Below are 16,715 nucleotides of genomic sequence, written 5' to 3'. Positions count from 1 at the left end.
AATTCAAGTAATTGTTGTTGTTGTTAGGTGCCGTCGCGTCAGTTTCAACTCATGGCGACCCTACAGGACAGAGTAGAACTGCCCCATAGGGTTTCCAAGGCACAGCTGGTAGATTTGAACTACTGACCTTTTGGTTAGCAGCCAAGCTCTTAACCACTATGTCACCAGAGCTCCAATTCAAGTAATATATGGCTGTAAACAATATCCAGAAACTAGGTGTTTGTTACATTATCATTAATGGGGTTTCTTTTACTTTTTCTTGGTGTTTATTAGAGCAAGCAATTCAGTTCTTAATGAGGACACATTAAAGTGACATACAGCTGTGTACTAGAAAGGCCACCTGGGTCTGAGACCTGTTCTGTGACTGACCAGCTATGTGACCCTTTGTGACCCTGAGCTACTCACTCTGCCTTTCTGGGCTTGTCTCTTCGCTGAGAAAATGAAAGAGTGCAGTAGATACAAATTTTTCAAATGCCAGTCATGTTTGCTCAGGAGTTTGCTAAGAATATTAATTCCTAAATCCCTCTCTATTGTTGTTGTTAGGTGCCGTCGAGTTGGCCCCCAACTCACGGCAACCCCACGCACAACAGAACAAAACACTGCCTGGTCCTGTGCCATCCCCACAACTGGTAGCAGATCAGACCACTGTGATCTATGGGGTTTTCACTGGCTGATTTTTGGAAGTAGATCACCAGGCTTTTCCTCCTCGTCCATCTTGCCTGGAAGATGAGCATCATGGCAACTCGGAAACCACGACTGGCAGTCAGGTGGTGGCTGTACATGAGATGCACTGGCCGGGAATCAAACTTAGAACTCCCGCGTGGAGGCCAGAATTCTACCGCTGAACCGCCAATATCTCTGTAAACTCATCTCTAGATTTACTAAATCAAAAATCTTTATTTTTAACACATCATTCCAATGAGCAGCTAGGCTAGATATCACCAAAGTTCCTTCAAGTGCTGTCTGGGTAAGAGCCTAGGAAATCACAGATATATCTACCACGTCAGCCACATAAATCATCCCCATAATAATTCCTAAACAAAAAGGTAAACGTAATTATTCCTGTCAGCACTTCTACCTTAGACCAAATAATTTCCATTCTCAATTTATTAATAATTATCACAACTCTTCTCTACTGCCCCATCACTTCTGGTTTACCAAGCTTAAAGACCACTCAGGGAGGGCAAGTGTTAATGCTGGAAGCTCTGAACTGGCCATCTTACCCAGATCACAGGCCCATCTCCAGGTCTCGCCTGTTGTTTCCAGATAGGTATCTAGAAAATACAATAACTTTCATGAGCCACAACTTCGGTTAAACCATTACTAAATTATGTCAATACGTAAGTGAAAAATGAAATATTTATAAGCAATCAACGATCAAGGTGAAAGAAAAAATCCAAATGAATGAACAAATCCAAATCTTTCCAAGTGTCCTTAACCATGAAAGTGCACAACAGCAAAAATCAATTTTATGACATTCTTTTGAGAGTGAGAAGGGCCTTAAAGTGTTGCATTCCCAGTAAATTATGCACGGCACCTGGCATTGGTTGGAGCCCTGGTGGCACAGTGGTTAAGAGCTCCGCTGCTAACCTAAGGGTCAGCAGCTGCTCCTTGGAAGCCCTATGGAGCAGTTCTACTCTGTCCTATAGGGTCACTATGAGTTGGAATCCACTCAACAGCAACGGGTATTGGCATTGGTTGATGTTGGCAATCAATGGCACTCCCTGAGCCTCATCTATAAACAGAGAAGGGTGTCCAAGCCCTGCCTACTTCACAGAGTTTCCAGCAGGATCTAATGAGATGCTTGCAAAAGTGCCTTATGAAATATGAAGGGCTTACATTTTTTAATACTTCCTACAAGTTTACTGTAGTTCTATTTAAACTCCAGAGACAACGAATTCTTTACTTCAAACCTCAGGGTCTGTGGCTCTAATCTAAGCAATTTAAAAAACTCTAAATTCACACCTAAAAAAAGGGACTTAATTTGTATAAAGATACCATCAGGTATTTCCTTACCTACAAATAAGGGACTAAACTCTTCCAACTCAACAGTATGGAAAAAAATCTCATTCAAAAACAAACTTGAAACTATTGCTGTATTTTATAAGGCACACTTTAGAACAGTACTAAACCCATGCTGCATTAGCTCTGACAGCATCCTAAATCTCTGGTTTCCTTTCTGCAATCCCTCATCCACTTACCATCTTCCTCTCATTAGATATGAAGACAGCGTAACACTCTTCTAAAGGATACTGGTTGTGGTTTTTGATGTATTCACAGAGCTTCCAGATATTTTCTTCACTGAAATAAAATAATTGTTTAATCGATATCATCGAGAGAGAATGATCTGTGTCTTTCAAATTGGAGCAAAAGCTTGATGATGCCACAGAAAAGTCAGAAGAGACCTTAAATATCATTTAATAACTGGTTAAGGTCTAAATTTCCTCTAAAACCCAGCAAACTGCTGTTGCTAGTTGTTGGGTCGGCTCCAACTCATGGCGACCTTATGTGTAACAGGGTATAACGTTGCCCAGTCCTGTGCCATCTTCACAATCGCTGGTATGCTGGAGTCCATCGTTGTGGCTATGATGTCAATCCATCTCACGGAGAGTTTCCCTCGTTTTCAATGATCCTTTACTTTCCCACCTATAATGTCCTTCTCTAGCGATTTGTCTTTCCTGATGAAGTGTGCAAAATAAGAAGTCAAAGCTTTGTCATCCTCGCTTGTAAGGAGCATTCTGGTTGTATTTCTCCTAAGTCTTAAACAAGCTGCTAGCAAACCTATACTATGTGTGGATACCTCTCCAGACACAGAGCTCACCTCCCACAGCAGTGCCTCTGTATATAGGCATTTTACAAATGATAAAGTGCTATGTCAACATTCTAAGTTTTGGATCCAGGGAGGCTTGAGATACAGCTAGAATTCCAATTCAGCCACTCACAAGGTAAGAAGCTTTGAACATCTTGACCCCTCTGAGTATCTACTTTTCTCATCTGTAAAATGGGTGTAACTTCATTATACTATAAACAATAAATCTCAGTTAACACTGATTCCCTGTGGGGCGGAAAAGGTGTTTCGGGCAGGAGGTCTCCTGGCTGGAGAGGGTCAGCAGCAGTCACATGATACGTTCAGAATTTTTTTTTTGGAGGAAGCCCCTGTGAGTAGGATTCCTCGAGCACCTCTGGTAAGGCAGAGGTTCTGGCTTACAGAAGTTCTTTTTCACGCTGAACTGAAATCCACCTTTCTACGGAGTCCCCAGGTGGTGCAAACAGTTAACATATTCGACTGCTAACCAAAAGCTTGGAGGTTGGAGTCCACCCAGAGGTACCTCTGAAGAAAGCCCTGGCGATCTGCTTCTGAAAAATCAGCCACTGAAAACCCTACGGAGCACACTTCTACTCAGACACACATGAGGTCACCGTGAGTCGTAACAAACTCAACAGCAGCCGGTTTGGCTGGTATGCCTCTGCCTCAGACAGATCACTCTTCTACAGGACAGGCCCCTACCTATTTGAGGAAACCTCAGGCTGCTAACCAAAAGGTCAGCAGTTCAAACCCACCAGCCACTCTGTGGAAACCTTATGGGGCAGTTCTACTCTGTTCTATAGCGTCACTATGGGTCGGAATCAACTCGATGGCAACGGGTTTGGGTTTGGTTTTCTGGTGGTGTAGTGGTTAAGAGTTTAGCTGCTAACCAGAATGCCAGCAGTTCAAATCCACCAGGCGCTCCTTGGAAACCCTATGGGGCAGTTCTACTTTGTCCTATAGGGTCACTATGAGCCAGAGCTCACTCAACAGCAATGGGTTTGGTGGTTTGGTTAGCTATTTGAAGCAGTGATCAGAACCCGCCTGGGTAAAAAGAAATACTACGACAACAAACTGAGCACTGATGGAGCCACACTCCTGTGCAGGGGCAACCACAGATGCCACAGGCAGAATTTATAGCTCAGCCTCTGGGTTCCTGTCCTTTCCTAATGAGTCACACAGCACCTTTGCTCAAAACGAGTCACACCAACGCTCTGAAACACAACCCACGACTCCGTCTGCCAAAGCCGAACTTGCAACCATCTCTACCATGCTATCTGAATATGAAGTGGGCACGAACAGCACTGGGAACTATCACCATTTTACGGAAAAATACACTTTCAATTCGCAAGTCTTGGTCTTGTCTACCTGATCTTAATGCTCGATACAACTAGGCTTAAAATACTCAAGTTGGGCTTCTGCATTTTCTTCCTGTTGCTTTGATTTTCTCCAAAAATACCTAAAAACCTTAAGGACAAAGTGGTGGCCGTAGTGATAACAGGAGATTGCCATTGATTACTTCAATATGGCATGTAATATTGAGAAACAAAAACTACTGACAGCTTCAATATGTCATGGAACATGTAGTAAACCAAACAAAACAAACTAACTAAACCCGTTGCCATTAAGTCAATTCCAACTTGTGGCAGCCTCATGTGTGTCCAGGTAGAACTGCTCCATAGGGTTTTCTTGGCTGTAATCTTTATGGAGGCAGATGGTCAGGCCTTTCTTCCGTGGCACTGCCAGGTGCGTTCGAACTGCCAACCTTTAGGTTAGTATTAAGCACAAATCGTTTGCTCCACCTAAGGACCTGGAGCGTGTAGTAGCAAAGCTTGTTTGTTTTTTTAAGTCTAAGAACAAATTTTGAGAAGACATTTATCTGCCCAGCCTACAGGTGTTTTGGGGAGTTGACTACAAACAGCTTCAAGAGCCTATTATACAAAGCACTATGCTAACAGTTTGGGGAATACGATTGTTATGGATTGAATTGTGTCCCCTAAAAATGTCTGTCAACTTGGCTAGGCCATGATTCCCAGGATTATGCGACTGTCCTCCATTTTGTGATCTAATGTGATTACCTTATGTGTTACAAATCCAAACCTCTATGATGTTAATGAGGCAGGTTTAGAGCAGTTATGTTAATAAGGCAGGATACAATCTACAGGATTAGGCTGTATCTTGAGTCAATCTCTTTTGAGATATAAAAGAGAGAAGCAGGCAAAGAGGAGAGGGACCTCCTACCGCCAAGAAAGAAGAGCCAAGACCAAAGCTTGTCCTTTGGACCCAGGGTCCCTGTGTTGAGAAACTCATAGACACAGGGGAAGATTGTTGACATGGACCTTCCCCCAGAGCCAACAGAGAGAGCAAGCCTTCCCCTGGAGCTGGCACACTGAATTCAGACTTCTAGCCTCCTGAACTGTGAGAGATTAAATTTCTGTTTGTTAAAGCCATCCACTTCTGGCATTTCTGTTATAGCAGCACTAGACAACTGAGACATTGATAAATTAAGAGCATACAGGAGATGAGAGGAGACATACAAATCCATAAATAATAAACACAACTGAAAAAAAAAATCAACAACTGAAGGTCATAAAAAATGTATGCAGAAAGCATAGAGGAGGAAGACACTGATTTTCAGGAAGGTGGAAAATGGAGGTGGTATACAGGTCAGTGGTTTTTCCATCCCAAGGGTAGGCAGAGAGTTAATGTACGACTTCATGAACCCACAGGAACACAAGCACTGTTTGTAGACTGAACACATACTGTGGCTGGAACACAGATCACCTATTGTTTTTCATACCCATGTAAACATTACACCGATAAAAAACAAATTTAAACATAAGAGTAACTGAATTTTTAGTCCCTATTCATCAATTTTTTTTCAAGAGTACAATTAACATCATGTAGGAGGGTCTCAAGAAATTTTTAATGCTTAAAAAAAAAAAGGCATTATACTTGGAAAGGCTGGAGTCACTGTCAGGATAGAAGGTGCCCTGGGTTTAAGGTGCATTCTGGCACCTATTTAATATGTAAAAAAGGGGAGGATGATAATAGCATTCCAACCTGTCAGCTCAACAGTTTGGTAGCAGAAAAGGCTGGCAAACAGCAGAAGGTTTGAGACACTGCAGGAGTTACCACCAATGAGCTGAGAACAGAGAGGCATGCAGAGAAGGAGGGCCCCTGCACACAGTAGGTACTCAATAAATGTTTGAAAAATACAAAACAATTAAAACAGAATTGTGAGTGCTTTGTAAACCACACAAGACCATGCAAAAATTGGCTACCACTATTATCATTAAAGGAGCCCTGGCACCGCAGTGGTTAGAGCACCCAGCTGCCAACCAAAAGGTTGGTGGTTTGAACTCGCCAGTGGCTCCATGGGAGAAAGATGTGGCAGTCCACTTCAATAAAGATTACAGCCTTAGAAACCCTATGGGGCAGTTCAGTTCTGTCCTACAGGGTTGCTGTGAGTCAGAATTGACTCAACCACAATGGGTTTGCTTGGGTACTGGTACCTAGTGAGTAGAGGCCAGAGATGCTGCTACATGTCCACAATACACAGGACAGTCCCATGACAAGGAACTATCAGCCCAAAATGTCAATGGTGTCACAGATGAGAAACCCTGGGAGCAGAGAAGGCAGGTTCAAATGAGTTTGGAAGAACAGATGGTGACCAGATCTTGGAGAGCTCGCTATGCTCAGGAGACAGACTTTATTGTCTATGCCTGTATTCCTTGAAATGTGGTCAATGGACCACCAGCCTCAACTCCTCCACTGTGCTGCTTAAACACCCAGATCCTCTGCAGTAGGACCCTAAGATCTACATGTTTTCAAAGCTCCCAGGTGATTCTTGGACACATTCAAATTCAGAACTGCTCTGAGCAGTGTGAAGCCACCTAAGGTTAGAAAGACTTGGCTGGATGGGGGACAGCTAGGCAGAGAGGCTGCTAGAAAGCTAGTGGAACAGTCTCCACGGCAGCTGAGGAGGGTCTGGCTTACGGCTGAAGGAACTAAAAGGAGACAATCTATTGAAGAGATGTCCATCTCCTACCCCTCTTCCACCAGCCTCCTTGCTGTTCTTAGAATCCTCACACACACTTCCTCCTCAGGGCCTCTGCACCTCCTGTTCTGCGTGCCTGGAATGACTTCCCTCCAGATATTCACAAAGCTCCTGACTGCTTCTCTCTTCAGGTCTCTGTTCAAATATCACCTTACCAGCAATGTCTTCCTTAACGATCCTAATATAAATAGTATCTGAGGCAGTATCCTGTGCCTTGTTTTATTTTTCTCATCGCACTTAACACCACCTGAACATGGTTTGCTTGTTTCCGTCTTCTCCCTCAACCCCAAAATGTTAAGTTCCAGGAGATCTTACCAGGGAACGTGTCTATTTTGCTCACTGCTCTAGCCCCAGTGCCTAGAATAGTGCATCACACACACCAAGTGCCTGATGAACATTCGCCGAATGAACAAAACAATGAATGAACATCAGGGACAAGAACTAACAGGATTTATGAGAGAGGCAGAAATATCATGCAACAGTTAAAAGCACGGGCTCTGGCATCACAGAGGTTAGAGTTTCAGCACTACCATTTGTCAGGTGTGTGAACTTGGGCAAACAACGGCCTGTCAATGGCACACCTTTTTCATTAGCAAAATGAGAGGATAATAACAGAAGCTCTCTCGTAGGCTGCTTCTAAGGATTAAATAAGAAAATGGGTGGAAGCACTTGGCACTAGGCTTCACACCTAGTCAGAGCAGAACAAATGTTGAGCTCTTGGAGGCCCGGGCTTGGTGACCAGCTAAAGGTAGGTGGATGGGTGGGTAGTTTTAGAGCCCCGAGGTTTCTTGTGTGGGGGGTCGGGGAGTAAATCATTACTGAGGAAAAGGAAAGGTAGATGTGCCACTGACAGGACCAAGGAAGGTGCTTCAGCTGCAGAGGTGGCCTGTTGTTAGTTGCCATGGAGTCAATTCTGAATCATGGCAACTCCATGAGTTACAGAGTAGAACTGCCTATAGGGTTTTCTTGGCTGCAATCTTAATGGAAGCAGATCACCTTGACTTTTCTTCCAAGGTAGCACTGGGTGGGTTTGAATCCCCAGCCTTTCGGTTAGCAGCTGAGCACTTAACCGTTGAACCACCAGGGCTTCATATAGGTGGCCTAGGACTAGGATGAAGTACAAGCACTCTAGAGCCAGGCTCTGCCTATAAATCCCCATTCCTAAATTCACAAGCTAAGTGGCTGTCATGGATTGAATTATGGCCCCCAAAAAATGTGTATCAGTTTGGATGGGATTGATTCCCAGTAGTGTGGTTATCCTCCATTTTGTGGTTGTAATTTTATGTTAAGGAGGATTAGGGTGGGATTGTAACACCCTTATTAAGATCACATCCCTGATACAATGTAAAGGGAGTTCCCTGGGATGTGGCCTGCACCACCTTTTATCTTACCAGCGATAAAGGAAAAGGAGGCAAGTAGAGAGCAGGTGACCTCATACCACCAAGAAAGGAGTGCCGGAAGCAGAGTGCATCCTTTTGACCCGGGGTCCCTGTGCAGAGAAGCTCCTAGTCTGGTGGAAGATTGATGACAAGGCCGACAGAAAGAAAAACTTTCTCCTGGAGCTGACACCCTGAATTTGGACTTTTAGCCTACTTTACTGTGATGAAAATAAATTTGTTTGTTAAACCCAACCACTTGTGGCATTTCTGTTATAGCAGCACTAGATGACTAAGACAAAATTTGGTACCAGGAGTGGGGTGCTGTTCTAACGGATACCTAAAATGTGGAAGCAGTTTTGAAACTGTGAATGAATAGAGGAGCAGCAGCAGAAGAGGATCAGCAGCAGCAAAGAAACTGCAGCAGCAGGGAAGTGGCTGCAGCAGAGAACCAGCAGCAGCAGAGACCTGGCAGCAGCAGAACCAAGAGACCAGTGCAAGATGGCACTGAAGCAGACCAACAGAGAGAGAGAGCTGAGTGCCTGTGCACAAGAGCCTTCCTAGAGGAGTGGGGTGCCTCCGGGCACTTACCAGTGGAGCTACAGAGCTTTGGAACACTTGCCCCAGAAGGGCAGATGTGGGCGTGAGGCCCTAGGAGCCGAGAAGCCAAGAAACCAGGAAGCAGAAGCTGAACAGACAAGGAACACAAGAAGCCAAGCTGCCTCAGTCTCAAAAGATATGGCCAGGACCTCTGGGATTTCAAAGGATGGAGCCATGGCCTCTGATGTTTCTAAAGGTGGAGTCACCACTCAGATGGACTAGGAGAATGGCGTGCCTAAAGCTGAGGGAGCAGAGTTGCTGTCCCAGTGGACGTGGAAGGTGGAGCTGAAGCCCAGGGCAGAGGGGCCTCCCCTCAGGATCCAGAAAGTGTGGCCAATACCTAGAGTCTAGAGGGCGGAGCCATTTTGTAAATGGTCTCAGAGAACAGAGGATTTTTTCAAAGACTTTAGGGCTAATGTAATGTGTTCTGCTGACTTGTTTGGTGCCTGTCATCCCTTCTTTTCCTCCAGTTTCTCCCATTTGTAATGGAAATGTCTAGCTTGTGCCTGTTCTGCCATTGTACCTTTGTCAGCAGATAACTTGCATTCTACATTTCACAGATGAAGAGGAATTTTTGGATTCTGGACTTGGAGTTAAGACTTGCTATGATATAATGGGATAAACATGCTTTGCATGCTACAAGGATGTGATTTTTGGGGGACCAAAATGAAGAATGTCATGGATTGAACTGTGTCCCCCAAATATATGTGTCGACTTGGTTAGGCCATGACTCCCAATATTGTGTGGTTGTCCTCCATTCTGTGATTTTAACTTTAGATTAAAGAGGATTAGGGTGGGACTGTAACACTCTTACCGAGGTCACATGCCTGATTCAATATAAAAGGAGTTTCCCCAGGATATGGCCTGCACCACCTTTTATCTCTCAAGAGACAAAAAGGAAAAGGATGCGAGCAGAGAGAGGGCACCTCCTACCACCAAGAAAGCAGTGCTGGGAGCAGAGCGCGTTGTTTGGATCCAGGGTCCCTGCACAGAGAAGCTCCGAGTCTGGGGGAAGAGTAATGAGAAGGCCGACAGAGAGAGAAAGCCCTCCGCTGGAGCTGATGCCCTGAATTTGGACATTTAGCCTACTTTAATGTGAAGAAGTAAATTTCTCTTTGTTAAAGCTATCCACTTGTGGTATTTCTTTTATAGAACTGGATAACTAAGACGGTGGCCTTAGGCAAATTACTTGTCCCCCTCTGTACTTCAACGTCCTCATTTTAAAAAATGGGTGTAACAACAGTACCTCAAACTACTTGGAAAAAGTCAGCCATTGAAACCCCTGTGGAGCACGGTCCTACCCTGACACATGTGGGGTCAAGAGTGGGAAATCAACTCAATGGCAACTGCTTTGTTTGTTTGTTTTAATAACATTACCTGCAAGTGAGACTCAAAAGAATTAGACGACATAAACAACCCAGAACAACGCTTGGCATGTAGCAAGTACAATGTAAGTGTAACAGTTATTATTGTTACAGCACAGTGGTTAAGACCATGGTTTCTAGAGCAAGAGGGGATGGACTGGATTCTTGGCTGCTATTAGCTTGGTAACCCTCGGTAAATTGCTTTGAACTCTGTGCCTCTATACTCTTAAAATGGCCCTCACATCGATCTGAAACCATACAGGATGCCACACAGTAGCTTGCAAGGGTTCTCGGCGCTCCACCCTCAGCCTCTAACTTCCCTGTTCCCACTAGGATCTGCTTAAGTCCAGCCAAAAACCGCCAACCAGAAGTAAGGCACCACCACCGACTCTGCCATTCCTGACCAATCCCCCTCATCCTACTGCCCACGCTGTACTCCAGCGGCAAGGGCTGCCGTTCCCGCTCCCTCCTCCCCGAAACAGGAAAACCGGCCAGTGGAGGCCCCGAGCTCCAGAGGAGGGGCCTGGACGAGGCGAGCCCGGCTGAGGCTGGGAGATTCGGGGACCTGCGCCCGCTCCCCTCACCAATAGCAGCTGCTGTAGACACACGCGTCCCGCGGGGGGCCGGCCGGCTGGTACCACGAGGCGGCGGCAGAGGGACCATCCCCTTCCATGACGGCTGGCCGGGGCCGGGGCCGGGCCTCAGGCAGACAAGCTGCACCGACCCAGAGGGCTCGCGGGGAGGAGCCACGGGAGGAGCCTGCGCTCGTTCTTGTTGCGAGAACCAGGGGCCGGGTGGGCGGAGTCCAGGGCGGAGCGGTCAAGGCTAGGACGAGTGGGCGGGGTCAGGGCAGGGCCTGGGTAGGGCTAGCCGCCCAACCTCTCGGCGCGCGGAGCCTGGGGCGGGGTGGGCGGAGCAGCTTCCGAGTGGTGGAGCCGGGTGAGGGGGGCGGAGCCCAGGGCTGTGCGGCCAGAGCTCGGGGCGGGGAGAGCAGCGCAAGTTCCCGGCGCGCGCAGGTCAGGGGTGGGTGGGCGGAGTCAGGGGGCGCAGTTTCCGGGTGGTGGAGCCAGTGGGCGGAGCTCAGGGTGGGGAGGATGGACAGTGCTGGTTCCTTCTGGGTGGAGCCAGGGGTGAGGTGGGCGGATCCGGAACGAGGTGAGCGGCGTGAGTTAGCGGTGGGTGGAGTCCGGGGCGATGCTGACGGTGCTTGCTCTGTTTAGGTGGAGAGCGGACCGGAGGGTGGACTCCTAGAGGGGCGGAGCTGGCGGCGCGGGTTCCTGCTGGGCGGGGTCTTGAGCGGGGACAGGCGTGCTGCCAGGGACCATAACGCGGGGGGTCCTGGATGCCTGGGCAGAGAGAGGTCACCAGCGGGCGGCTGAAGAGAGGAGTCGGCAGGGGAAGGCTTGGAGTTGCTAAACCTGCAACCTGGGTGGCGCTTCGCTGTGAGTTTCCCGGAGGCGTCTGAGACCCTTCCCCAACCGGGAACGGGGTTGCCAACTTCGGAGAACTGTATGAGACGCCAAAGACTTTCGACGTGTGCAAATGAAATAAGAGAACCTTTGTGTGAAAATTTAAGCTTTAGGACTTCCAGCCTAGAGTCACTGGGAGCCTGGGGGAGAAGAGAGAAGGAGGAATTCCAAATATTACCACATCAAGGACAGTTTTAGAGAGGGATATCACCCCAAATCAAACCATATTGTACCTTAATTTTTTTTTAATTAGGAAGTCTGTATATACTGACTTGGAAAGACGTATTGATACCTTGATATATTAAGTTAAAAAAAAACAGAAAAAAAGTTAAACAGTCCGCATGGAATCCTTGTGTTAAACATGTATTTGTTTCTTTTTTTTAATTGTACGTTAGATGAAGGTTTATAGAGCAGATTAGTTTCTCATTAAGCAATTAATACACATTGTTTTGTGACACTGGTTGCCAACCCCATGATATTGAACATCTATTGGATTGTTTGCTGCCAATATTGGAGCCCTGGTGAGATAGGGGAAACCCTGGTGGCATAGTGGTTAAGTGCTAGGGTTGCTACCCAAAGGGTTGGCAGTTTGAATCTGGCAGGAGCTCCTTGGAAACTCTATGGGGCAGTTCTACCCTGTCCTATAGGGTTGCTATGCGTCAGAATTAACTCGATGCACTGGGTTTGGTTTTTTTTTTTTTTTTTTTTTTTTGGTTTGGTGAGACAGGTAGGGTTAACTGTGCTGGCAGAAGGAAAGCACTGTTAAAAGATTACCATCTAGAGGTTGGATAAATAGGAACCACACCATGTCAACATGAGATAAGGCTGAAACAACCTGTAAACTACTTTCTCCTTCTTAGTGTTTTTCTAGTCCCTCCCCCCTTTACAGGCTCAGAAGAACAAAATGCGGCCACTGTTTACCCTTCCTTAGCCCTCCAAAGATGGTGATGTAGTGCCAAAGATCAGTGCGCCTGCACTATAATCCCATAGTAAGTGATGCCAAGAGCTGCTGAGAGGACTCCACCTTGAACATCAGCGGATTCCATCTTGGATTCCAGATGTGCCGGCATTCTGAGAAGTATCTGCCCCTTGAAGGAAGCCCACTAAATATTCGTTACTTCACTGTCTCCACCGAACCCATATAAGCCCTAGCTTTGCTTCCCTCTTCAAGTCAGTATTTTAGAGAGGCTTAGATCCCTGCTGACTCCTTCTGCTTGACTCAAGCAAAATAAAGCTTGTCGAAGGTAAAGTTTGTCTTTTGCGTGTATTGGTACTCAGGAAAAGGCAAGGACCCTTTGTGTCAGATTGGCAATTGGTAACATTGTGGCGCAGTGGTTAAGAGCTAGGCTGCTAACGAAAAGGCCAGCAGTTCCAATACACCAGCCTCCTTGGAAATCCTACCTGGCAGTTCTGCTCTGTCCTGTAGGGTCGCTATGAGTTGGAATCAACTCCACAGCAATGGGTTTGGGGTTTTTTTGGTATGGAAGGAAAGATAGCAAATTGTTAAAACAGTATTTGTCTCTGGTAAATCCATGCCCATTATCAAGGACTTTCACTGTACAGTTTATAGCCTTCTGTATTGTTTATATTTGCAATGAACATATATAGCTGATCAGAGAATGTCTCATTATACAAGCTGAAATTCTCAGTTTGGTCTATAGGCCGTCTAGAGTCAGATTCTCAAAACCTCATGAGTCCTAAAGGCCGAAAGACCTAAAGACTTTGAGCATAGGTTCTTGTATCAGTTATCAATTTATTGCCTCTTAGTTCCCAATGCACACTTCAATATACAGTGAAACCTGTGAGAGCTGGAACTCTAGGGGACTGCCTTATTTTTCCCAGTCTTGCCAGTTCTCCACCTTTGAAAGAGTGTAGTCATACCACTTTTCCATAGCTGTCTATTGGTGAAAAATTTTTGAGTTTTCTTTCTCTGACAGGTTTCCATCTTACACGGGTTCTGGATTCTGTAGGTTTTACTGTATATTCTTGTTATTAGGTGCCGTCGAGTTAGTTCTGACTCATAGAGACCCTATGCACAACAGAACAACACACTGCCTGGTCCTGCACCATTCTTACAATCCTTGCTGTTTGAGCCCATTGTTGCAGGCACTGTGTCAATCCACCTCATTGAGGGTCTTCTTCTTTTTCAGTGACCCTCTACCAAACATGATGTTCTTCTCCAGGAACTGGCTCCTTCTGATAACATGTCCAAAGTACGTGAGATGAACTCTTGCCATCCTGGCTTCTAAGGAGTACTCTGGCTGTACTTCTTTCAAGACAGATCTGTTCCTTTTTCTGGCAGTCCACGGTATGTTAAATATTTTTTACCAACACCATAATTCAAAGGCATCAATTCTTCTTCAGTCTTCCCTATTCATTGTCCAGCTTTCACATGCATATGAAGCAATTGAAAATACCATGGCTTTGGGTCAGGTACACCTTAGTTTTCAAGTTTCTTTATTTTTTAACACTTTAAAGAGGCCTTTTGCAGCAGATTTGCCCAATGCAATACTTTGTTTGATTTCTTGACTGCTGCTTCCATGGGCATTCATTGTGGATCCAAGTAAATGAAATCACTGACAACTTCAATCTTTTCTCCATTTATCATGATCTTTGTTTATTGGTCAAGTTGCGATGATTTTTTTCTTTATGTTGAGATGAAATCCATACTGAAGACTGTAGTCTTTTATCCTCCTTAGTAAGTGGTTCAAGTCCTCTTCACTTTCAGCAAGCAAGGTTTTGTCATTTGTATACTAAAAAAAAATCAAACCCACTGCCATCGAGTCGATTCCGACTCACAGCGACACTGTAGGACAGAGTAGAACTGCCCCATACGGTTTCCAAGGAACACCTGGTGGATTTGTACTGCTGACCTTTTGGTTAGCAGTTGAACTCTTAACCACTACACCACCAGGGTTTCCCATTTGCATGTTAAAAAACAAACAAACCCTTTGCCTTCAAGTTGATTCTGACTCAGAGCGACCCTAAAGGACAGAGTAGAACTGTCCCATAGAGTTTCCAAGGAGTGCCTGGTGGATTCAAACTGCCAACCTTTTGGTTAGCAGCCAAGCTCTTAACCATAACCCCACCACGGTTTCCCACCTGTATATGAAAAAAAAAAAAATTTTTTTTTTTAGCAGGTTATTAATGAGTCTTCCTCCAATTCTGATGCCACCATTCTTTTTCATATAGTCCAGCATCTCAGATTATATGCTAAGCATACAGATTGAATAAGTACGGTGAAAGGATACACCCCTGACGCACGCTTTTTCTGATTTTAAACCATGCATTATCACCTTGTTCTGTTCAAACGACAGCCTCTTGGTCTATGTACAGGTTCCTCATCAGCACAATTAAGTGTTCTGGAATTCCCATTCTTCCCAATGTTATCCACAAAATTTATTATGATCTACCCAGTCAAATGCCTTTGCATAGTCAGTAAAACACAGGTAAACATCTTTCTGGCATTCTCTGCTTTCAACCAAGATCCATCTGACATCAGCAATGATATCCCTCGTTCCATGTCCTCTTCCAAAATCGGCTTGAACTTCTGGCAGTTCCCTGTTGATGTACTGCTTCAAATGTTTTTGGATTATCTTCAGCATAATTTTACTTGCATGTGATGTTAATGATATTGTTTGATAATTTCTACATTCCATTGGATAACCTTTCTTTGGAATGGGCATGAATATGAATCTCTTCCAGTCAGTTGGCCAGAAAATTGTCTTCCACATTTGTTCTCATAGACAAGTGAGCGCTTCCAGTGCTGCATCCATTTGTTGAAACATCTCAATCAGTATTCCTTCAACTTCTGCAGCCTTGTCTTCACCAATGCCTTCAGTGCAGCTTGGACTTCTTCCATCAGTACCATTGGTTCTTGAACATATGCTATCTCCTGAAATGGCTGAGTGTTGACCAATTCTTTTTGGTACAGTGACTCTATATTACTTCCATCTTCTTTTGATGCTTCCTACGTCATTCAATTTTTTGCGCTTAGAATTCTTCAATTTTGCAACTCAAGGCTTCAATGTTTTCTTCAGTTCTTTCAGCTTGAGAAATACCAAGCATGTTCTTCCCTCTTGATTTTCTAACTCCAGGCCTCTGCACATTTCATTATAATACTTCACTTTGTCTTCTGGAGCCAACCTTTGATTTCTTCTGTTCGGCTCCTTTCCTTCAATATCTCTCTTTCGCTTTAACTATTCTACATTCAAGAGCCAGTTTGAGTCTCTTCTGACATCCATTTTGGTCTTTTCTTTCTTTCCCAACTTTTTAATGACCTCTTGCTTTTCTTACGTGTGAAGTTCTCGATGCCATTCACAACTCATCTGGTCTTTGGTTGTTAGTGTCCAATGTGTCAAATCTGTTTCTGAGATGGTCTCTAAATTCAGGTGGGACATACTCAAGGTCCCCCATGTTGCTGTGATGCTGGAAGCTATGCCATCAAGATCACCCATGGTAGACAGGTTTCAGCTGAACTTCCAGACTAAGACAGACTAGGAAGAAGGACCCAGCAGTCTACTTCTGAAAAGCTTTAGCCAGTGTAAACCTTATGACCATTTTTTGATATAGTGCCGGAAGATGAGCCCCTCAGTTTGGAAGCACTCAAAATACGACTGGAGAAGAGCTCCCTCCTCAAAGTAGAGTCGACCATAATGATGTGGATGGAGTCAAGCTTCTGGGACCTTCATTTGCTGATGTGGCATGACTCAACATGAGAAGAAACAGCTGCAAACATCCATTAATAATCGGATTGTGGAGTACACGAAGTATGCCTCTAGAAAAATTAGAAGTTATCCAAAAATGAAATGGAATGCATAAACATTGATATCCCAGGCATTAGTGAGCTGAAATGGACTGGTATTGGCCATTTTGAATTGGACAATCATAAGGTCTACTATGCCGGGAATGACAACTTGAAGACGAATGATGTTACATTCATCATCAAAAAGAACATTTCAAAATCTATCCTGAAGTACAATACTATCAGTGGTAGGATAATATCCACTTGCCTACAAGGAAGACCAGTTAATATGACTA

The 16,715-nt window shown here is 45.0% G+C and overlaps 1 protein-coding gene across 2 annotated transcripts in view; it reads right to left on the bottom strand.

Annotated features, from left to right (window-relative positions):
- NTAQ1 (N-terminal glutamine amidase 1) overlaps nucleotides 1–10,930 on the bottom strand; it is a 40,701-nt gene extending 29,771 nt beyond the window's left edge. For both annotated transcript variants that reach the window (XM_023545973.2, XM_003408283.4), the window contains exons 1-3: nucleotides 10,791–10,930; nucleotides 2,202–2,301; nucleotides 1,224–1,274 (exon numbers count right to left, since the gene is read on the bottom strand). In XM_023545973.2, coding sequence (XP_023401741.1) covers nucleotides 1,224–1,274; nucleotides 2,202–2,301; nucleotides 10,791–10,879 — 240 coding nt within the window. In that variant the 5' untranslated portion in view covers nucleotides 10,880–10,930. The remainder of the gene's footprint in view (nucleotides 1–1,223; nucleotides 1,275–2,201; nucleotides 2,302–10,790) is intronic.
- Nucleotides 10,931–16,715: the final 5,785 nt, after the last annotated feature.

This window comes from Loxodonta africana, chromosome 14 (genome assembly GCF_030014295.1).
Source record: "Loxodonta africana isolate mLoxAfr1 chromosome 14, mLoxAfr1.hap2, whole genome shotgun sequence".
Lineage (NCBI taxonomy): Eukaryota > Metazoa > Chordata > Mammalia > Proboscidea > Elephantidae > Loxodonta > Loxodonta africana.
This window is presented reverse-complemented; position numbering and strand designations above follow the sequence as displayed.